At 49.8% G+C, this 23,660-nt stretch overlaps 1 protein-coding gene across 2 annotated transcripts in view; it reads left to right on the top strand.

Annotated features, from left to right (window-relative positions):
- Positions 1-19,563, top strand: part of LOC145349949 (uncharacterized) — a 225,861-nt gene extending 206,298 nt beyond the window's left edge. For both annotated transcript variants that reach the window (XM_080198654.1, XM_080198653.1), the window contains 14 exons: positions 1,110-1,184; positions 1,289-1,357; positions 2,803-2,851; positions 4,083-4,172; positions 5,335-5,378; positions 6,835-6,960; positions 7,794-7,935; positions 8,858-8,916; positions 9,368-9,496; positions 10,395-10,433; positions 12,255-12,602; positions 13,942-14,139; positions 15,037-15,152; positions 17,591-19,563. In XM_080198654.1, coding sequence (XP_080054780.1) covers positions 1,110-1,184; positions 1,289-1,357; positions 2,803-2,851; positions 4,083-4,172; positions 5,335-5,378; positions 6,835-6,960; positions 7,794-7,935; positions 8,858-8,916; positions 9,368-9,496; positions 10,395-10,433; positions 12,255-12,602; positions 13,942-14,139; positions 15,037-15,152; positions 17,591-17,804 — 1,698 coding nt within the window. In that variant the 3' untranslated portion in view covers positions 17,805-19,563. The remainder of the gene's footprint in view (positions 1-1,109; positions 1,185-1,288; positions 1,358-2,802; positions 2,852-4,082; positions 4,173-5,334; positions 5,379-6,834; positions 6,961-7,793; positions 7,936-8,857; positions 8,917-9,367; positions 9,497-10,394; positions 10,434-12,254; positions 12,603-13,941; positions 14,140-15,036; positions 15,153-17,590) is intronic.
- The last annotated feature ends 4,097 nt before the right edge of the window (positions 19,564-23,660 follow it).

The following is a 23,660-nucleotide window of genomic DNA, read 5'->3' as shown; positions in this document are numbered from 1 at the left end:
TCCCTCCCTAACGGCATTGTGGGTCAACCCACAGAATGTGGACTGCAGCGATTCAAGAGGCAGCTCACCACCACCTTCTCAAGGGCAACTAGGGACGGGCAATAAATGCTGGCCTAGCCAATGATTCCCATGTCCCATGAATGAATAAATAAAAGGAATGGGAGAGGGACAAGTGAAGCAACAAAAGACACGTCTAGAGGAGAAATGGCAGGATGGTTAACAGGTGCCCTCCACAAGCAAACACCAGAGGGTGCAAAAGATAGGGAACAGAATGGAGGCAGAGAATGCACTGCGACACTGCTGGACTGGGTGCTCAGACCAGAAGGTCAAGCCCCAAATGGAGATGCTGACCCTCAAGCTCACATTGAGCTTAATCGGAACACTCCAGCAGGACAGAGATGTCAGCGTGAGAGGCAAGGTGGAGGATTAAGATGAGCGGACACCAGATGGCTGGGGGAACCACACTTGCGGACTGGCCGTTCTTGTTCTGTTTGGGGCCGTTCTTCTTTCTGCCGTAAGAAGTCTCACAACACCAGGTAAGAGTCCAACCAGTTTATTTGATCGTAATCCCACAAGCTTTCGGAAACGCTGTTCCTTCGTCAGGTGTGTGGAAGGTTCTGAAGGGCATATAAAATCACGCACAGTTTACAGAATACTGATTAGAATGCGAGTCTTTACAGCTAACTTGTTATTCAAGTCTTAAAGGTGCAGACAATGTGAGTGGAGATAGCATAGATTAAAGAGATGCTAGGCTAATGCTATCTCCACTCACATTGTCTGTATCTTTAAGACTTGATTAGCTGTAAAGAATTGCATTTTAATCAGTATTCTGTAAACTGTGTGCCTTTATACGCTCTTCTCTGATCAGAACCTCTTACGAAGGAACACCGTTTCCGAAAGCTTGTGAGATTACTATCAAAATAAACCTGTTGGACACTAACCTGGTGTTGTAAGACTTCTTACTGTGTTTACCCCAGTCCAACGCCAGCATCTCCACATCGTGGATACTTTCTGCCTCGTGGACTCGGTGTCCTGGGCCTGGCGATGGGGTTCAGAGACTGTGCTTGTGCCCTTGTCTACCCGACCTCTAACCTCCCTCCCCTTTCCAGGGTCGACCGGGCATTAACGGGCTGAAAGGCGAGAAGGGGGATTCGGGAGATTTTGGGAGCAGTTTCGGCTACCGGGTGAGTTGTGTCTTCTGCTGGAGTCGTTTCCCCATTTTACACATTCAAAACGCAATTTTAAGCTTCACACCTTCTCATTTTTTTCTCTTCCTCCCGTTTCTCAGAGTATCCCGGGACCGCCTGGCCCTCCTGGACCCCCCGGACCACCTGGGATGCCAGCATTCACCGATAATGTGAGTGTGCAAAAGTATTTGAGCCCAGCTGTTGCAATAGAGGTTCAGCCATTGATCGCATTGAAGGAGGAGCAGACTCGAAGGGCCGAATGGCCTACTCCTGCTCCAAATGATGTGTGGGTTAGGTTGATTGGCCATGATAAACTGACCCTTAGCATCAGGAGGGGCTAGCATTTGATTTGATTTATTACTGTCACATGTATTAGTGTTCAGTGAAAAGTACTGTTTCTTGCACACTATATAGATAAAGCGTACCATTCATAAAGTATGTAGGGGAGAGGAGAGGGTGCAGGATTTAGTATTAAAGTCATAGCTAGTTTGATGGCAACGGCACACAGTGGTTAGCACTGCTGCCTCACAGTGCCAGGGACCCGGGTTCGATTCCCGGCTTGGGTCACTGTCTGTGTGGAGTCTGCACATTCACCGCGTGTCTGCATGGGTTTCCTTCTGTTGCTCTGGTTTCCTCCCACAGTCCAAAGATATGTGGATTAGATTGATTGGCCATGCTAAATTGACCCTACTGTCAGGGGGATTAGCAAGGTAAATGGGTTATCGGAATAAGGCCTGGGTGGGATTGTGGTCGGTACGGACTCGATGGGCCGAATGGCCTCTTTCTATAGGATTCTATGAAAGCTGTTCTTGAGTTAGTTGGTACGTGACCTCAAACTTCTATATCTTTTTCCCAATGGAAGAAGGTGAGAATATCCGGGGTGAGTGGGTCCTTAATTAAAAGTGGAGACAGAGTCAATAGATGGGAGGCTGGTTTGAGAGATGAATGGGCTACATTCACAACCCTTTGTGGTTTCTTGGACAGAGCAGGAGCCACACCAAGCTGTGATACAACCAGAAAGAAAGTTTCCTGTGGAAAGTTGGTGAGCGTCGTAGCTGACATGTCAAATTTCCTTAGTCTTCTGAGAAAGTAGAGGCCTTGGTGGGCTTTCTTAACTTTAGTGTTGGCATGGTGGGGGGGACCAGAACAAATTGTTGGTGATCTGGATATCCAGAAACCTAAAAGCTAACAGGGCAAATGAGTGGAGTTACAGGGATAGGACAGGGTGGGATTATTATCTGTTCAGGCTCGATGAGCTGAATGACGCCCCTCCGAAATGGGGGGCAGTTAGGGATGGGCAATGAATGGTGGCTCAGCCAGTGATGCCCACATGCCATGTAATGAACAATAAAAAAACTTAACCAAGAGGGCATTAGATGATTGGTTAAATAGAAACAAATGTGCAGGGGTATGGGGAAAAGGCAAGGGAATGTCACTAGATCATGATGGTCATTTGGAGAGCTGGTGCAGGCACGATGGGCTGAATGGCCTCCCTCTGCACCGTAGCAATTCTGTGATTGTATGACTCAGAGTCCATGCTCACAGTAGGAAAATGGGAGTAGAGATGTTACCCTTGGCACAAACCTTGACTCACACTCTCCCGCTTTCTCTTCAGGTGTACAGGGGCGGGGCTGTTGGCTACCCTGGAATTCCTGGATCGTCAGGTAGGCATGTAATTATTTTGCCTTTGTGCTTCTCCAGTTAGTGCTGTGGTTGACCCCGCGAAAGGCCACACAGCGCCAGGATACTTAATTCCTGACCCTTGACCTTCCATGAGGGTTAAAAGCCAACCCGTCTAGGCTTCTGTTGGCCAGCAGTGACACGGAGCCCATCTTAAAGCAAAATGGCCACATTCCTGTGTTCTAAGATGGATGCCGAGACAAGACAGCTGTGGCATTTAATTGGTTTGTTTAATCCCAAGAGTCTTCAATATAAGATTTTGTTTTGTTTGGAACCTGGACCAGATCCCAAATTATATTAGGAAGTCAGACTAGACCCCAACCATTTTCACATTTTGGCAGAAATGTGAGGACAGGATGCTTCACTCCACGGGTAATTCCGTTGACAAATTAGCGATCTTTTATAGTTTAAAAAAAAATTATTTAATAACACAGGTGAAGTATACCTCTAACGAATGAAACAGCTTACCTCTTAATAGTTAGAAAACGACAGGAAACAACTCTAATTTCTAAATTATCATTGTTTCAGTTCCAAATAAGCAACGTACTTCTTACAGACTCTAAAACTCTTTAAATACAGTTAGCAACCATAACTATACTTGCTGTAAGAAGTGTAGTTAGTCTTGAAGCTTGCAGAGAGAAATTTGTCGATTTGGCCATGGTAAATTGTCCCTTAGTATCCAAAGATTTGCAGGTTAAGTGGATTGGCCATGCTAAATTGCCCCTTAGTGTCCAAAGTTGTGCAGGATTGTTGGATTGGCCATGCTAAATTGCCCCTTAGTGTCCAAAAATGTGTAGGTTATGTGGATTGGCCATGCTAAATTGCCCTTTAGTGTCCGAAGATGTGCAGGTTAGGTGGATTGACCGTGCTAAATTGCCCTTTAGTGTCCAAAGATGTGCGAGTTAGGTGGATTGGCCATACTAAATTGCTCCTTAGTGTCCAAAGATGTGCAGATTAAGTGCATTGGCCATGTTAAATTGTCCCTTAGTGTCAGGGAGACCAGCAGTGTAAATGCGTGGGGTTACAGGAGTAGGCCGCGGGTGGGATTGTTTTTGGTGCAGGCTTGATGGGTCGAATGGCCCCCTTCTGCACTGCATGATTCTATTCTATGATTGAATATGCCCCTAGCAAGAAAGGAAAATCCCTGAATTCTACAGTTTAGGCTATCAAATCCTACCACTATGGATATTTTATCCCCACATTTTCTTCACGTAGGCCCTAAGGGAGATCGAGGCAGCCCAGGACACCCGGGTCCTCCTGGAGAGAAAGGGGACGTAGGTAGCCCAGGACCTCCTGGACCACCTGGTAAGTAGTATGTGGTGTTGTGTGTGTTGGGGGGTGCTGGTGGTGATGGGAGTGATTTGGGGTGCAGGCGGATGCTGTCTGGGAGATAGAAACAGCAGATTGTTTCCAAAAGAGTTGAGTTTGAAGTTAAACGTCAGATTCCAACTTGGCAAAATGCTTCTTCTGGAGCATTGCTACAATTGTACAGGGCGTTGGTGAGGCCACAGCTGGAGTATTGTGTGCAGTATTGGTGTCCTTATCTGAGGAAGGATGTCCTTGCTATAGAGGGAGTGCGGCGAAGGTTTACCACGCTGATTCCAGGGATGGCAGCTCTGTCATACGAGGGGAGACTAAGTTGGTTAGGATTATATTCATTGGAATTCAGAAGAGTGAGAGGGGATCTCGTGGAAACTTATAAAATTCTAACAGAGTAGATTCAGAAAGAATGTTCCTGATGGTGGGGGAGTCCAAAAATAGGGAGCCATAGTTTGAGGATAAGGGGTAAACCTTTTAGAACTGAGGTAAGGAGAAATTTCTTCACCCAGAGGGTGGTGAATGTGTGGAATTCACTCCCACGGAAAGTAGTTGAAGCCAAAACGTTGTGTGATTTCAAGCAGAAATTAGATACAGCCCTTGGAGCTAACATTCACTCCCTCCACCACCAACACTCAGCAGCAGCTATGTGTACCGTCTACAAGATGCATTGAAGGAACCCATCAGCACCTTCTGGAGGGGCAATAAGGGATGGGCAATGTATGTTGGCAGGAGGTACTGTTCCCATGTGTCTGCTGCCCTCGCCCTTCTAGATGGAAGTGGTCGTGGGTTTGGACAGTGGTGTTGAAGGAGCCTTGGTGAGTTGCAGTACATCTTGGAGATGTTACATTCTGCTGCTACTGAGCAGGTAGAGGGATTTAAGATAGTAGCAAGAGATTAAATAAAGGAGAGGACTCACTGGGAAGAGTTTCATGTTCCTCGACACGTGATGGTCCTTGTGTAGGTATTGGGAGGTTTCAGCTTACTGAGGTTTTAGCTGTACCATGTAGCAGCTGAAGGTCTGACAATTTATTCTCAACATTACCCTGGCTGTGCTGAGTCCTTGGTCCGTCTTTTTCTAGAAGGTTCTGTGGGTTGACTGTTGCATCTTAAAGCGGCACTGACAGGTCTCTCTGCTTCTCCATTCCAGGATCCATCCCATATGATCGGTATGGCTTCCCCTCGTCATTCAGAGTAAGTGTCGCAACCTCCTTAACTCACGGCCTTGTTCATGAGATTGTCCGAGGCTGCTGGGACCTCCAGCATCTAACAGCTCACCCAACCTCGCCCAGCTCTCCCTACCTGTGAAGCGTTCCAGTGCGCGACACACTTTCACCACTCATAGAATCCCTACAGTGCGGAAGGAGGCCATTTGACCCATCAGTTCTACACCAACTCTTTGACAGAGCAGCTCACCCAGGCCCTATTCCCCTAACCCCATGTGTTTACCCCATTAATCCACCTAACCTGCACATCTTTGGACACTAAGGGGCAATTTAGCATGGCCAATCCACCTAACCTGCACATCCATTGACACTGTCTACACTCCCCGCTGCCTTGGCAAAGCAGCCAGCATAATTAAGGACCTCACATACTCCCGACATTCTCTCTTCCACCTTCTTCCGTCAGGAAAAAGATACAAAAGTCTGAGGTCACGTACAAACTGACTCAAGAACAGCTTTTGCCCTGCTCAAAGATGTGCTGGTTAGGTGGATTAATGGGGTAAACATATGGGGTTACAGGAATAGGGCCTGGGTGGGCTGCTCTGTCAGAGAGTCGGTGTAGACCTGATGGGTCGAACGGCCTCCTTCTGCACTGTAGGTGTTCTATAAGAGAGTTGAAAGCGTGTTGCGCACAGGAGCTCTTAGTAGGAAGAGAGTTGGGCGAGATTAGGTGAGCCGTCAGATTTTTGAATGGCCCTACCTCGCACTAAGTTGATCTTTCTCTACACCCTAGCTATGACTGTAACACTACATTCTGCACTCTCTCCTTTCCTTCTCTATGAACAGTATGCTTTGTCTGTATAGCCACAAAAAACAATACTTTTCACTGTATACTAATACATGTGACAGTAATAAATCAAATCTTTATTTCTGTGTTCCAATCCACCTAAACTGTGGGAGGAAACTGGAGCACCCGGAGGAAACCCACGCAGACATGGGGGTAAACATGTAAACTCCACATAGACAGTGACCTAAGGCCGGAATTGAACCTGGGTCCCTGCGCTATGAGGCAGCAGTGCTAACCCACTCTGCCACGTTTCCTGAAGGTTACTGATGTGCTGCGTTTACAAATCCAGTGACTACAGTTATCTCTGAATGGAGTTATTGGGTTTGCTAACCCCTCTAGAGTTCATCCAATCGGCTAACAGAGAGACTGCCCACTTTGCGATTGGCTGAGCCAGGCAGTGCGCAAGGAGGATAGCTGAGTAACCAATGGCGACAGAGAGAGAGGGTGGTGGTTTTGGGGGGGGGGTGGTCATGTGACTTACCACTGGGAATTGCGCCGCCCAGAGGTGGCAACCTGAAGCGCCACCCGCCCAGCGTTGCCACCACCAGGCATGGAGTGGTACTGCATGTCAAGGTTGCGACTCTCGGGTTTTTTAATCTCTGAGGGTGTTTGAGCTGTCTCTTTCCTCCCGTTCTGACAGAGTGAGAAAGGCCAGCCGGGTGACGTGGGGCAGAAAGGCGAGAAGGGGGCACCGGGAGATGGCTACGGTTCCGGTATCGCAGGCCCGCCGGGACCACCTGGACCCCCTGGCCGACCAGGACTTCGGGTAAGAATCCCTCGAGGTGGCAACCAAGCACCTGAAAGAAAGAGACCCTTATTGCTTTCAACTGAACTTCTAGAATGTTCCCTACTTTCCAGGCTTCTGTTTTGCCTCAGATATTTGCCTCTTTCCTCACTGTTTTTCTTTATTCACTCGTGGGACACGGGAGTCACTGCTGGGCCAGCATTTATTGCCCATCCCTAGTTGCCCTTGGAGGGCATTTGAGAGTCAACCACATTGCTGTGGCTCTGGAGCCACATGTAGGCCAGACTGGGTAAGGACAGCAGATTTCCTTCCCTAAAGGGATATTAGTGAACTGGATGGGTTTTTCCGACAATGGTTTCACAGTCAAGGATGTTCCCTCTTGCGGGAGAAGGTAGAACCGGGAGACACAGCTTCAAAAGAAAGACTATCCCATCAAACACATAGCATCCCTACAGCCCAGAAGAAGGCCATTTGGCCCATCAAGCCTGGTTGATTTTACCCAGGTTACCCAAGGTAACACACCTGCTCTTCACAATACATATTGGCGTCCTTTTCGGCCTACCCAAGAGGGCAGATGGAGCCTCAATTTAGTAGCTCACCCAGCAGTGTGGCACTCCCTCAGTGGGTCAGTGTAGATTATGTTGTCGTCTCTCTGGAGTGGCACTTTTTGCCTCAGGGACATCCACTGAGCCAGTGGTGATGCCTACGTATCCCTGTATGAGCCTCGCTGTGATTACTCGTGGCGGAGTGGACGGCACAGATCCTGTGTGGAAAACCCCCCCGATTACGGGCAAACATTTGCGCTGCATCCCACTCTGTATCGTTAAATTAGCTTGATCCTCTCACCCAACCAGGGTCCGAAGGGAGACAGCATCGCCGGGCCCAGAGGATTACCCGGCAATCCAGGCCCCCCCGGTTACGGCTACCCTGGATCACCAGGTCTCCCGGGACCTCCTGGCCCACCCGGAGCTCCAGCCTCAGGGCATCACAGAACAAGTTAGTACCCTTCCTGACTCGGGTCACAGCCTTGTACTGCAGAGTGTGGGTGGGGAGGGGGTGATGCGGGGGGAGGAGAGGGTCAGTGTTTGGTGGAAGAGGGTTGGGAGGCTGATAGGGGAGGGTTGGGGGGGTGGGGAGAAGGCTGGGGGAGAGGGTCGGGGAGGGGGAGGAGGTCGGGAGAGAGGGGTTCGGGGGAGAGGGCTGGGGAGGAGGACAGGATCAGGGAGGGGAGTTGGGAGAGAGAGGGGTCAGGAAGTTGGAGGGGGTCAAGAGAGGGGGGTCAGGGAGAGTGTCAGGAAGGGGGAGGAGGTTGGGAGAGAGGGGGGTTGAGAGAGTGAAAGGATCGGGGGAAGGGTCAAGGCAGAGGGTCAGGAGAGACGGTTAAGGTAGGGGAGAGCATTGGGGAGGGGAGAGGGGGTTTGGGGACAGGGTTGGGGAGGGGGAGAGGGTCGGGGTGGGGGAGAGGGTTGGAGAGGGTGAAAGGATCAGGGGGAAGGCTGAGGGAAGAGGGCTGGGGTCGGGTGAGAGTGTTGGGGACAGGGTGTTGGGGTGACTATCAGGGTCGGGGGAGAGGGTTGGAGGGGAGAAGGATGGGTTTGGGAGAATATTTCCAGATGGGCTCAGGTTGCTTTCACTCAGTTTTCACTCAGTTTCAGGATTGGTGACAATGGTTTGGGCAAGTCACATCGATGGCTCATTCACTGTAATCTGCAACTAAACTTCTCTCTGCCCTGCTCTCTCCCCATTCCCCTTTTTCTCTGTCTCTCTCGCTCTCCCTCACTCTCTCCCCCCTCCCCCTCACTCTCTCTCCCTCCCACCTCACTCTCTCTCCCTCCCCCTCTCTCTCTCCCCCCTCTCTCTCTTCCTCCCCCTCTCTCTCCCTTCTCTCCCCCCCTCCCTTACTGTTTCCTGTTCACAGGTATAGTGGGTCCCCCTGGCCCTCCTGGTCCTCCAGGTTCTGCAGCCTCATCCTCAGCTGTAAGTACAACCTCTTCAACCTTCCCTTCAAAGCCAGGTGTCCAATCAGAGGGCACTGAGCGGGTTTGGGGACTTTGGTCATTCCAGTCTATAAAATGGAGTCGATCTGGCGGGCATTGGTCAGGCGGGTACTGGTCAGGTGGACTCAGTAATTGGGGGTTGGATGTGTGGAGGGGCCACTGAAGACCCCACTGATTGGTCGGGGAGAAGAGGAAAAGCATGGAGAAAGCACCCTTGAAGAAGTGGGCCTCCCATTGGCTGACAGGCATGTTGTGGTTGCCATGGAGAAGTCATGGGGTCAGGTTGTTCTGGCTGAAGAGTCGGAGTGTCGATGAATCCCAGCCGAGGTGACCGTGTTGTCTGCTGGTGATGCCGGCCTACCATGGCACCACCAAATCCCTGACCCATATAGTGGTCATTGTGTAAAATGACTCATTAATCTCCCCGCCAGGTGACGGTGGTCCAGACCTACCAGACAATGCTGAGTATCGCTCGCAGCCTACATGAGGGAACATTAGCTTACGTCATGGAACGGGGAGATCTGTATGTGCGAGTGCGGAATGGCTGGCGCCAGGTTTATGTAAGTGTGACTTTAGCAATCCCTACTTTCTCTAAAACAATGTCCGCACCGCACAATGACCATCTCCAACAAGCTAGAATCTAACCGACCATCACTGAATTCCACCCCCCCACTATCAACATCCTGGGGGTTACCATTGACCATCACTGAACCCCACCTACTATCAACATCCTGGGGGTTACCATTGACCATCACTGTATCTTCCCCACTATCAACATCCTGGGGGTTACCATTGACCATCATTGTATCTTCCCCACTATCAACATCCTGGGGTTACCATTGACCATCACTGAATCCCCCCACTATCAACATCCTGGGGGTTACCATTGACCATCACTGAACCCCACCTACTATCAACATCCTGGGGGTTACCATTGACCATCACTGAATCCCCCACTATCAACATCCTGGGGGTTACCATTGACCATCGCTGAATCCCCCCACTATCAACATCGTGGGGGTTACCATTGACCATCACTGTATCTTCCCCACTATCAACATCCTGGGGGTTACCATTGACCATCGCTGAATCCCCCCCACTATCAACATCCTGGGGGTTACCATTGATCATCACTGAATCCCCCTCTATCAACATCCTGGGGGTTACCATTGACCATCGTTGATACATATACACATACACACACGCACACGTGCACATACACACTCACATGTACATGCACTCACACACAAGTACTCACAAATGCACACACCTAAAAGAACGCGCGCACACACACACACACACACACACACACACACACACACTCCCTTACACAGGTATGCACATACACAGAAACACATACACATGCACAGGCGTGAACACACGTCCACAAGTAGAAAGCTCTTTGTAGAGCCAGCGTGAAACTAATGATATTTTGATATGCTTTATTTTTAATTGCAGCTAGGAGAATACATTCCTGCCCACGGAGCTGGTGTACACGTGAGTTACAGCTCCCCTCTCCATCTTTGTGTACTCGTCAATGTATTATTTATGGAGATCATTTCTATCAATGTACATCATGATTTGTTTCCTTATATACTCTTCTTCTATTACAGCCACAGTCACAGAGATTTACAGCATGGAAACAGGCCCTTCAGCCCAACTTGTCTATGCTGCTCCTTCTTTCTAAACCACTCAGCTAGTCCCAATTGCCCGCATTTGGCCTATATCCCTCTATGCCCATCTTTCCCATGTAACTGTCTAAATGCTTTTTAAAAGACAAAATTGTACCCCCCTCTACTACTACCTCTGGCAGCTTGTTCCACTCACCACCCTCTGTGTGAAAAAATTGCCTCTCTGGACACTTTTGTATCTCTCACCTTAAACCTGTGCCCTCTAGTTTTAGACTCCCCTACCTTTGGGAAAAGATGTTGACTATCTAGCTGATCTGTGCCCCTCCTTATTTTATAGACCTCTATAAGATCACCCGCAGACAGCACAAAAATTGGTGGAGCTGCGGATAGTGAAGAGGATTGTCAGAGGATACAGCAAGATATAGACCAGTTGGAGACTTGGGTGGAGAAATGGCAGCTGGAGTTTAATCCAGACAAGTGAGAGATAATGCATTTTGGAAGGTCCAATGCATGTAGGAATTGTACAGTAAGTGGTAGAACCCTTAGGAGTATTGACAGGCAGAGGGATCTGGGCGTACATGTCCACCGATCACTGAAAGTGGCAATGCAGGTGGATAAGGTAGTCAAGAAAGTGTACATCATGCTTGCCTTCATTGGTCGGGGCAGTGAGTATAAAAATTGGCAGGTCATGCTGCAGCTTTATAGAACCATAGTTAGGCCTCATTTGGAATATTGTGTACAATTCCGGTCGCCACACTACCAGAAGGATGTGGAGGCTTTGGAGAGGGTACAGAAAAGATTTACCAGGATGTTGCCTGGTCTGGAGGGTATTAGCTTTGAGGAGAGGTTGGAGAAACTTGGTTTGTTCTCACTGGAGCGACAGAGGTTGAGGGACGACCTGATAGAGGTTTATAAGATTATGAGTGGCATGGACAGAGTGGATAGTCAGAAGCTGTTCCCCAGGGTAGGAAAGTCAAGCACTAAGGGACATAGGTTTAAGGTGCATGTTGAAAAGTTTAGAGGAGATGTGTGAGGTAAGTTTTTTTTTACACAGAGGGTGGTGAATGTCTGGAATGCGCTGATGGGGAGGTGATGGGAGCAGGCGCAATAGCGGCATTAAAGAGGCATCTGGATGAATACATGAATAGGATGGGAATGGGAGGTTGCGGACTCTGTAAGTGAAAACGGTTTTAGTTTTGGCAGACGTCAACGCTGGCTTGGAGGGCTGAAGGGCCTGTAACTGTGCTGGTTTTTGTTCTTTGACAAAAGGAGAAATAAAGTTAAAGTTTATTTATTAGTCACAAGTAAGGCTTACATTAACACTGCAATGAAATTCCCCTCATCGCCACAATCCGGCACCTGTTCGGGTCAATGCACCCTAACCTGCACGTCTTTTAGACTGTGGGAGGAACCCGGAGGAAATTCACGCAGACACAGGGAGAATGTGCAGACTCCACACAGACAGTGACCCAAGCCACTGTGCCACACAGAGAAAGCTGACCGAAATTGGGAACAAAACGAACATGACCCAAAATATTTAGCTCAAGGATTAGTGTGGCAATGTCTAGTGAGTTGGGGTCTTGGTATTATGGCTGTGAACACGTTACCCAGCCATTTATAATGTGGTCTCTGGAATCTAATCCTAGATTATTCTGTTATTTATCTGAATGCTTTGATCTGTTTGCAGGAGAACAACGTTGAAGCAGTGGGCTCACCGCCGGTGGTTCAGTACACATCACAGGACGAATCACCCCAAAAGCAGGAGGAGCCCGTCCCGGAGCAGCGGCCCCCCGCGCCGTCTGAGCCGCGTGTCCCTGAGCGACCGAGGGAAACCGAATGGCACCGGCCAGTTCACCGCCGTCCAGAGACCCCGCCCAGGCAGCACCACCCACATCGCCAGCCAGTGCCGAGGTGGCTCACCACCTCCGCCCCGCCCCGCACGGCACCAGCTGCCAGGCCCAACGTCCACGGCTCCCCCCATCGACCCCACGTCGCCCCATCTGGCCACGCAGAGAGCCTGCATGGAGTGCCAATGGTAAGTCATAGAATCCCTGCAGGGTGGAGGCCATTCAGCCCATTGAGTCTGCACCGACTCTCTGACAGCACCATAACCTCACGCATTTACCCTAACCCCACTAAACTGCACACCTTCAGACTTCTGTGCATCTTTGGACACTAAGAAGCAATTTAGCATGGCCAATCCACCTAACATACACATCTTTGGACACTAAGGAACAATTTAGCATGGCCAATCCACCTAACCTACACATCTTTGGACACTAAGGAACAATTTAGCATGGCCAATCCACCTAACCTACACATCTTTGAACACTAAGGAACAATTTAGCATGGCCAATCCACCTAACCTACACATCTTTCGACACTAAGGAACAATTTAGCATGGCCAATCCACCTAACCTGCACATCTTTGAACACTAAGGAACAATTTAGCATGGCCAATCCACCTAACCTACACATCTTTCGACACTAAGGAACAATTTAGCATGGCCAATCCACCTAACCTGCACATCTTTGAACACTAAGGAACAATTTAGCATGGTCAATCCACCTAACTTGCACATCTTTGGACACTAAGGAGCAATTTAGCGTGGCCAATCCACCTAACCTACACATCCTTGGATACTAAGGGGCAATTTAGCATGTCCAATCCACCTAACCTACACATCCTTGGATACTAAGGGGCAATTTAGCATGTCCAATCCACCTAACTTGCACATCTTTGGACACTAAGAGGCAATTTAGCTTGTCCAATCCACCTAACTTGCACATCTTTGGACACTAAGGAGCAATTTAGCATGGCCAATCCACTCTATTATTCTCAAAGACCAAATCGCCTCTTTAATCTCAGCAAATGAGCAGATCTCCTGTTTGAGTGATCTTAGTTAAGTTTAAGAGACAGTGAGGCTGTCACTGGATCCATAATCGAGTGGTAGTTGTAGGTTTATGACCTTATCGTTCCAAACCGCCTTCCCCCTCTCCTTCCAGGCTTTGTGAAGAAATAATTCACATTTGTATGGTGCCATGCCCCTCTCCAAGTGTGCTCCTGCCAATGATGTGCAGGCACTGGTGTATGTCAGGGTTGGGCCAGCCAGTCCCTGCACAGTAAGATCCCACAAACAACTGATAAATGACCGCATCATCTGTGTTTTAGTATCGTTTGGCTGAGGTATATATGTATAATTCACCCCTACCAGTGTGGTTAACTCTTAACCGCCCTGTTAAGTGGGCAGTCTATCGTGTTAAAGTATGGGGAGCCTACCTCCTGGGCAGCTGGGAATGGGGAAGTGTTGGCAGCTTCGCCAGGGATTGGTAACACTGCAGCTCACCCTCTGTGTGTCTCTCTCCCCCTGCAGCTCCACCTGATGGCCCTGAACTCTCCACTCACGGGCAACATGCAGGGGATCCGGGGGGTCGACTTCCAGTGTTTCCAGCAGGCCCGCGGGGTGGGCCTGATGGGAACGTTCCGGGGCTTCCTGTCGTCCAGGCTGCAGGACCTGTACAGTGTCGTTCGCCGTGCTGACCGGCACTCGGTTCCCATCGTAAACAGCAAGGTAAGCTCCATCCAACAGTCCAGTTTTACAGAGTCTGACAGGGGAAAGCGAGATAGAGAGCAGGGAGGGCTTCAGAATCGTAGAATCATAGAATCCCTATAGTGTGAAAGAGGCCATTCGGCCCATCAACTCTGCACCCACAACAGTCCCATCCCAGCCTTATCCCCATCACTCCACGTATTTACCCTGCTAATCCCCCTGACACTAAAGGGCAATAAGGTCCTTAATTATGGTGCCAAGGCAGCGGGAAGTGTAGACAGAGTCAATGGATGGGAGGCTGGTTTGTGTGATGGATTGGGCTACATTCACGATCTTTTGTAGTTCCTTGCAGTCTTGGGCAGAGCAGGAGCCATACCAAGCTGTGATACAACCAGAAAGAATGCTTTCTATGGTGCATCTGTAAAAATTGGTGAGAGTCATAGCTGTCATGCCAAATTTCCTTAGTCTTCTGAGAAAGTAGAGGCATTGGTGGGCTTTCTTAACTATAATGTCGGCATGGGGATACCAGGACAGGTTGTTGATCTGGACACTTAAAAACTTGAAGCTCTCGACCCTTTCCACTTTGTCCCCGTTGATGTAGACAGGGGCATGTTCTCCTTTACGCTTCCTGAAGTTGTTGACAATCTCCTTCGTTGTGTTGACATTGAGGGAGAGATTATTGTTGCCACACCAGTTCACCAGATTCTCTATCTCATCCCTGTACTCTGTCTCGTCCTTGTTTGAGATCCGACCCACTATGGTGGTGTTGTCAGCAACCGTGGCGATCTTGAAGAATGTGAAAACCGTGCATACGGAGTCACTGAGGGGATGGACATAAGGAGATGGGGGGGTGGGGGAACTGTCAGGGGTGGAAGTGAATGGCCTGGTGTGTTGAGATCTTGTTTTTTTTGCTCCCAGGGGCAGGTACTCTTTGACAGCTGGAGCTCACTATTCTCTGGGTCACAAGCTCACGTCAAAGCCAACACTCCCATCTTCTCCTTCGACGGACGGGATGTCTTGCAGGACCACACCTGGTAGGTGGACTTTAGCTTTCATGTTGCGAGCACACAGAGGGACCAACAAGGGTGGGCGAATCCGAGGAGACGTCTGCTTATTTATTTATTTATTAGTGTCACAAGTAGGCTTACATTAACACTGCAATGAAGTTACTATGAAAATCCCCTGGTTGCCACACTCTGTTCGGGTACAAAGAACAACACGGCACAGGAAACAGGCCCTTCGGCCCAACGAGCCCGTGCCGCCATTTTAACATTATGAGTCCCCCCTCCACCCATGACCCTTGTCTATGCTTATGGCATTCCACATTGAGGGAAGTCTAATTTAGGGACAATTTATTACACCAATCAGCCTAACAGCACATCTTTGGGTACATTGAGGGAGAATTTAGCATGGCCAATGCACCCTAACCAGCATGTCTTTCGGACTGTGGGAGGAAACCGGAGCACCTGGAGGAAACCCACCCAGACACGGGGAGAATGTGCGGACTCCACACAGACAGTGACCCGAACTGGGAATCGAACCCAGATCCCTGGTGCTGTGAGGCAGTAGTGCTAACCACTGTGCTGCCCATTTTTTAAAAAAATTATTTATTCGTTCGAGGAGGAGGAGGGCGAGGGAGGGGCATTGAGTGAGGGAATTCCCAAGACACCTCAGAGGCTGAAAGCGGGGCAACAATGGCGGGAGGGAGGGAGGGTTCCGTGGCGAGGTCAGAGGCGGAAGTAGGGCAGGTTGGCGTTGGTGGAGACGGATACGGCAACAGGCCGGTGGTGGCAGCTCAGCGGGAAAACAGTACCATACGTGGCATCTTCCATGTCCTCGAGACGTCCCAGATTGTCTTACTGCCAACAAAGTGCATCTTGCAGCGTGGCCAGTTTCTCGGCATTGGGTTAGAAGGTTCTGGATCGCGTCCGACACCAGAGGCCTAAGCATGACTCTTCCATACTGATTTCTCTTCAGAATATATCTCTTCAGAAATAATGCCATTCCTTCCAGTGCTATACATCTTATCCCCTCTCCATCTTACACATCCACTGCAGGGGGATGGGGTGACGCAAAGACTTATTTTGGCGTCCCGCTCGAAAGACAGCAGTGCAGCACTCCCTCGGCCCTGCGCTGGGAACGTCAGCCTAGGTTTTGCGCTCAACTATATGGAGTGAGGTTTGAACCCACAACGTCCTGACAGGCAAGCATGGTGCGCGGATCAGTTTTAAAGTGTATTTATTGGTGTGGCAGACTTACATTAACGCTGCAATGAAGTCACTGTGAAAATCCCCTAATCGCCACACCCCAGCGCCTGTCCAGGTACACCAAGGGAGAATTTAACACGGCCAATGCACCCTAACCAGCACATCTTTCGGACTGTGGCAGGAAACCGGAGCACTCGGAGGAAACCCACGCAGACACAGAGAGAATGTGCAGTCTCCGCACAGACAGTGACCCGAGGCTGGGAATTGAACCCAGATCCCTGGCGCTGTGAAGCAGCAGTGCTAACCACTGTGCTACCTCTGGTCCAGCAGAAATTCTTGCTTTCTCACGGCCCTTTTAAGAACAAAGAACAAAAAAAATTACAGCACAGGAACAGGCCCTTCGGCCCTCCAAGCCTGCGCCGACCATGCTGCCCCACTGAACTAAAACCCCCTACCCTACAGGAGACACTTTTTTTTTATATTCATTCATGGGACATGGGCATCACTGGCTGGGCCAACATTTATTGCCCATCCCTAGTTGCCTGCGAGCAGTTGAGAGTCAGCCACATTGCTGTGACTCTGGAGTCACATGTAGGCCAGACTGGGTAAGGACGGCAGATTTCCTTCCCTAAAGGGACATTAGTGAACCAGATGGGTTTTTACGACATTTTGACAATGGTTTCATGGTCATCAGTAGATTCTTAATTCCAGCTTACATATCCCTCTATTCCCATCCTATTCATGTATTTGTCCAGACGCCCCTTAAAAGTCTGTATTGTATCTGCTTCCACTAGCTCCTCCTGGCTGCGAGTTCCAGGCACCCACCACCCTCTGTGTAAAAAAAATTTGCCTCGTACATCTCCTTTAAACCTTGCCCCTCACACCTTAAACCTTTGCCCCCTAGTAATTGACTCTTCCACCCTGGGTAAAAGCTTCTGACTATCCACTCTATCCATGCCCCTCATAATCTTGTAGATTTCTATCAGGTCGCCCCTCAACCTCCGTCGCTCCAGTGATAACAAACCAAGTTTCTCCAACCTCTCCTTAAAGTTAATGCCCTCTATACCAGGCAACATTCTGGTAAATCTTTTCTATATCCTTTCCAAAGCCTCCTTTTGGCCTGCTTTCCTGATTGAGGCTTTTATGAATGTAATTGACTCTTCCACCCTGGGGAAAAAGCTTCAGACAACAGTTTTATCCATTGACCTTTGTGTTTTTGCTTTCTCCCCTCACCAACCTCTCCTTCTAACCCGAATCTCCCTAAGGCCCGAGAAGATCATCTGGCACGGGTCGGACAACAAAGGGCGGCGTCTGTCGGAGAATTACTGCGAGGCCTGGAGGGAAGCAAGGCCTGACATGATGGGCATGGCCTCCTCGCTGCTGAACGGCCAACTCCTGGAGCAGAGGCCCTCCCGTTGTTCCAGTTCCTTCATCGTCCTCTGCATTGAGAACAGCTACGTGCCTCACGCTCAGAAATAAGCGCCCGCTATCTCTCTCTCTCTCTCTCTCCCTCTCTCTCCTCCCCACCCCACCCGCCCACCACTCCTGCCGACAACACCTCCAATTCAGCGAGGAGTGGCTGACCAGCGGTGAAAATAAATTTTCTGTACAGTTGTAATTTTTTGAAACAATTTGAGAGGAGAGGAAGCGAAGACAAAAGGCCAAAGAGATCGGTTTTCAACGGATGAAGCAAGAGAATGTCGCTCACGGCGATGCCCCAGCACGCACTGGGAGAATCCTTGGGAGCTCCTCAGATCTCCAATGTGTACATGTAATGATTAATATTTGTATATGGAATGTTTGTGTGCGCAAAAGTATTTTTTTTTATTTGCTACTTCAGCCTCCTTTCAACCTGTGTAATTTACTCCTCATTTTTTTTTGTTGTAGGGTATTTTTCTATCGAACCGAACGTACCTTTTTTATAAATTCCGTTTCTCCCAAAGGTTTGCTGATAAATTTCCACAGGGCTCTGTGAAAAGATACTCTTCCTCTTTTATTAAAAAAAGAGAATCAGGTAAAAATTTCAGTCACGAACGGTCGTGTTCCGCTTTGGGTGGGCCTACACGCAAGCGCACACACGCAGCAAATGAACACACACACACACACCGCACACATACACACGCACATGCACATGTGTTCGCAAGGGCAGTGGGACAATGTAGGAGTAGGCCTCGCTTCCCCGGCCAGGCCTAGTTTCCAGTGGTCGGTTCCCAGCTATCCTGAAGCTGCCCCGTTGTCAGGGACATGTCGTGGCTTGTGCAGCCTTTCATTGGAGGTTATCTTGTCCCCTCCTTCTCCTCCTTGTGTCCAGAGACTACCAGAAAGGTTGCGGGCTGCTGGCCATCGAGTGCCCACTTCACCCACCCCATCCCATTTTGAAAGACGTGGGGAGGTAGAGAAGCTGGGGGAGCTTGGCAGAGGACAGGTTGGAGATTCTGCGTTAGCTCAATCTAGTCTGCACCCACCACCCCACCACCAACCCTCTGTCCCACGCTCCTTCCAGCCCCTACCCCTGTCCACCCCTGACACTGAGGGAGCACTGGTAGGTGCTAGGGATTAGGGATGCTGTAGGGAAGAAAGGGGATGGGATCAGTGGCAGGGTGCAGTAGGGAAGGGGATAATATGGAGGACAACTAGAGGAGAGGGTTAAGGCAGAAGGCCTGAAGGGACAGGAGCAGAGGTTCACTCAGGTTAGTTCACCTTGTCCATTCACACAAGGCACAGAGAGACTTTAGCTGCGTCCATTCGCCAGAAAATTAGGCCTCAAATCAGGGAAAATGGAGCCCCACTCCTCACGGTGCATACTTGCACATAACAAAAACTTGGAGGCCATATCTGGAGCCTTGAACCTATTTTATAATTCATAGATGTATTTACAATTCATAGATGTTTGTTTTAAGCTAAGGTTACAGCTAGATCAAGTCGTTTAAGAATGAAAAGCTTACAGGCTACACAAAATGTGACCAATGAGGACTCATATTTCGTTGATTTTAAGAGTTGGATTTCTAGGAATTGCACCCAGGTTAAGGTGTCTGTGTGTGTGTGTGAGCACAGATGTTTGTGTGTGTAAGTACATGTGTGTGTGAGCGTGCATGTGTATGAGCGTGTATATGTGTGCACAGGTGCATGTGAGTATGTGTGTATATGAGTACAAGTGTGTGTGAGCACGTGCATCTGTATGAGTACAAGTGTGTAGATGAGTACGTGTGTGTGTGAGAGCACGTGTCTGTGAGTATGTGTGCGGATGAGCACGTGTGCGGATGAGCACGTGTGTGTGAGTATGTGTGTCTATATGTGTATGAGTACATGTGTACAGATGAGCACATGTGTACAGATGAGCACGTGTGTGTGAGTGTGCGTGTGACCACGTGTGCGTGTGAAAGAGTGGGGGGGGGCGGTGGAATGCCTAATTCCCGGAGGGGGGGGCCACGCTGGATTTGCAGTCAGTCCATAGAGAGTCAGAGCGTGGCTGGAGAGGCTTTCGGCCCACTGCGCCTTTGCTGCTAGCCCCCAATCCCAATAGCTTTCCCCCCCTCCACCCCACCCCCGTATCCCTCCTCTGGATGCTTTTCCGATGAATTTGAATCGACGATCCTTTTATGAAAGGGTGACAGATTCCGTTAACCCTCAACACCCCAGCTCACAATCAGTTCAAAACACCTGCAGCCCACTTTCCTGCTGGCTGGGGGCTTTCGCTAAAGGGACGGAGTGAGGCTGGAGAGATGAAAACACGTCCCCCCGCCCCCGCCATCGCCACCGCCGACTCTGTCCTAACTCCCAGTCAAGTTCTGCTAAGGCAAGTACAACCGGCCAAATGAACTGCGCGGGAATTGCAAGAACTTTCTGGAGGTTTGTGCTGTCGGAAGTATTCCAGGTGTGGGGGTAGATAAATACTGGACAGATGGAGAGGGTGGGACAGGGAAGGCGCCACAGGTCGGCCCTGTCGAATGGCAGGACAGGCTTGAGGGGCCGAATGGCCTCTGTTGTTTGTTTGCCGAAGCCGGTGGTTCTGAGGACTCTTGTCGGCGAGTGTAAGACTGGGGACTCTTAATGCTGACCCTCGGGAGGGGAAGCAACCGTTATATTTTGATTAAATGGCGGAGCAGACTCGATGGGCCGAATTCTGCTCCTCTAACGGTTTTTATGTTCGACCAGGTTAGTTAAATGGCCGCCACTGTTCAAGGCGGTGAACAGGCCGGGGACGGTGAGGGGCTTGTAACGGGCAACCCTGAGAGAGACCCGGCCCCGTGTCCCAGAGAACACGGGTTCATATCCAACGGTGGGAGTTTGAGAATTTGAAACTTTTGACTTAAAAATGGTTGGACTTTCGAAGTTAAAAAGATGGCGAGGATATCCTTCAAAGGAGGAAACGTGCCACTCCCCAACTTGCTTTTTTTTTAAAAACCAAAAAAGAGAGCTTAATATTTTCCCCAGAAACGTTGGAACCGTTCAGGGTGAAAGGTGGCGTCCCCAATCCTGGCTTCAGCAGGGTCACGCGTGCCCTTTTGCCAGCTAATTGGTATGGTGGCACAGTGGGTTAGCACTGCTGCCTCACAGCGCCAGGGACCTGGGTTCAATTCCAGCCTCGGGTCACTGTCTGTGCAGAGTTTGCACGTTCTCCCCATGTCTGCGTGGGTTTCCTCCGGGTGTTCTGGTTCCCCCCCACAGTCCAAAGATGTGCAGCTTAGGTGGATTGGCCATGGTAAATTGCCCCTTAGTGTCCAAAGATGTGCAGGTTAGGAAGATTGGCATTGCTAAATTGCCCCTTAGTGTCCAGAGATTTGCAGTTAAGGTAGACTGGCCATTGCTAAATTGACCCTAGTATCGGGGGGCGTTAGCAGGATAAATGTATTGGATTTCAAGAGAATAGGGCCTGGGCGGGATTGTTGTCAGTGCTAACTCAATGGGCCAAATGGCCTCCTTTGTACTGTAGGGGTTCTGTGAATTGGTGCATGTGAAAGTCTGAATGACTAGTCGGTTGGAGGTGGGGGGGCAGCTGGTGGTGAAGATGAGAAGTCAATGCTAGTCGGTAGCCTTGGTCAACTCACCAACTCTAATGGGGGCCCATTCCTAGGGGTTTTACCTCCTGATGTACTCTCTCTGAGCATTGCCCCCCCCCTTCTCCCTTCCACTGCACACCTGCCACCAACCACTCACCACGCCTTGTCACCATGGCTTCCCACCTTCCTGGACCAATCACAAAGAGTGTAGACTCTTCCTTGCCCAAGCGGACAATATGTCATCGTTGGCTCCCCCACAATGTGACTGATGACATTTGAAGTAGTGTTCAGGGGTTTAAAGAAAGCAATAATTCCACCACCTCCACCTCCCCCCCCCCCACCCCCCACACTCCTCCGTATTGCTAGTGGCAATGCCACGATAACCATCCTATCCAATAGGAGCATGAGGCAGCCAGCAGATGATTTGAGTGGGTGTGTATCGAGAGTCAGATTACGTTCCTGTTCCAATGTGGACAAAGCAGTAACAGTTCATTCATTGAAAGTTCCCTTGTGTGTTGGTGTGTGTGTGTGTGAGTGTGTGTGTGTGAGTTGGGGGTAGGGCTGGAGGTGGGTGAGTTACATATTGGCAGGAGTCAAACGAAAACAGAACCGCTTTGGAAATCCCGGACAAATTTGGAGCCCCGTTCCGTTACAATTTCAGCGTCTTTTTTTCAGAAGCAAAGTTGCCCCCGCGCCCTGGTGCCTCCCACCACTTGGCACGACCCTTCAGCCCTGGGCTGGAGTGGGGGTCGGGCGCAGATTGTAACTGTAAGCGCATCAAACTGGTCACCTGAGGTTACAGGACTATGGTTAGTGTTCCGACCGACTTGACAAAGTGCCCACCTTCCTTGTCTGCACTGGATATAACATTTAATCTCGCAAGAGTTTATGCACTGTGTGTCAAAAACTGAACCTTTTTGTTTACTAACCGCGGTGTAGCGACGCGATTAAAACCTGAGAACGAGTGTGCGCACACGTTGCCATAGCTTTCTGTCATCTTGACGCTCTGTAAACACTTTCTTTACAAAGTACTGAATAAAGATTATTAAAAAAAGTCTTCTTTTAAACCTTCTCCTCCCCCATGTTTTATTTTGAGTAGGAAAAGGAGGCCAATATTTTACCCAGAAACATTGGGACCAATCGGGGTGAAAGATGGGGCAAGATGACAGCTCAGCGACTATGGCTGATTGCTGTACAGACACGTGGATTTGGGCCAGTGTCTGTGGGAGTTTGCGCATTCTCCCCGTGCTTGCGTGGGTTTTCTCCAGGTGCTCCGGTTTCCTCCCACACCCCAAAGATGTGCTGTTAGGCTGATTGGCAGGAATAAATTGTCCCTAAATCAGTTTCCCTCAATCTGGATGGCCATAAAACATCAGACAGGGGTCGTGGGTGGGGAGGGGGACTGGTGGTGTTGAGATGGCGGCGCGGGCTCGTTGGGCCGAAGGGCCTGTTTCCCGGGCTGATTTTGTTCTTTGTTCTTCTTTGTTCCTTCCTTGCTGCATTCCACCAACCCTGGTTCCACTGGGTCACCCACGTCCCTTTACCAGGATGTGACAGTCTGAGTGGTCACTGGGTCAGAGATAGAGTCATAGAGGTTTACAGCATGGAAACAGGCCCTTCAGCCCAACTTGTCCATGTCGCTTTTTTTTGAAACCCCTAAACTAATCCCAATAATTTTACTCGGATCCCAGAACGGAATTCTCCATTGGTGTCGGGCAGGATTTTACGAGCCTCGCCCAGAAGAAATGGTAAAATCCCGGCCTTGAAGCCCATGCCAGCTGGCAGCCTTGGTCTGCTGGGTTGAGCCAACTCGCCAACTCTAAGGGGTCCATATGTCCTCGGGATTTTGCCACCTGACCTATTCCCCCTGACCATTCTCCCTCCTCCCCCCCGCAACACCCGCCACCGACTATCCAGCATGCCTTATCACCATGGCTCCCCATCTTCCTAGACCAATCACGAAGAGTGTAGACTCTAGCCAGTGATGCCCACATCCCTTGAACAAATAAGAAGGAAGACCAATGGGGTTGGTGGGTAGAATCCCTACGGTGCAAAAGGACGCCATTCAGCCCATCGAGTCTGCACCTATAATAATCCCATCCGAGCACTATCCTTGTAATCCCACATATTTACCCTACTAATCCCTCTAACCCACACATCTGGGCCACTAAGGGGCAATTTAGCATGGCCAATCCATCTAACCCGCACACCTTTGGACTCTGAGAGGAAACTGGAGCAGCTGAGGAAACCCACGCAGACACGGGGAGAACATGCAAACTCCACACAGACAGCGACCCGGGAATTGAACCCGGGTCCCTGGTGCTGTGAGGCTGCT

The sequence above is a fragment of the Carcharhinus amblyrhynchos genome, chromosome 11 (assembly GCF_965287045.1).
Source record: "Carcharhinus amblyrhynchos chromosome 11, sCarAmb.v2.hapA, whole genome shotgun sequence".
Lineage (NCBI taxonomy): Eukaryota > Metazoa > Chordata > Chondrichthyes > Carcharhiniformes > Carcharhinidae > Carcharhinus > Carcharhinus amblyrhynchos.
The sequence above is the reverse complement of the archived record's forward strand: the minus strand, read 5'-3'. Positions and strand labels throughout refer to the sequence as shown.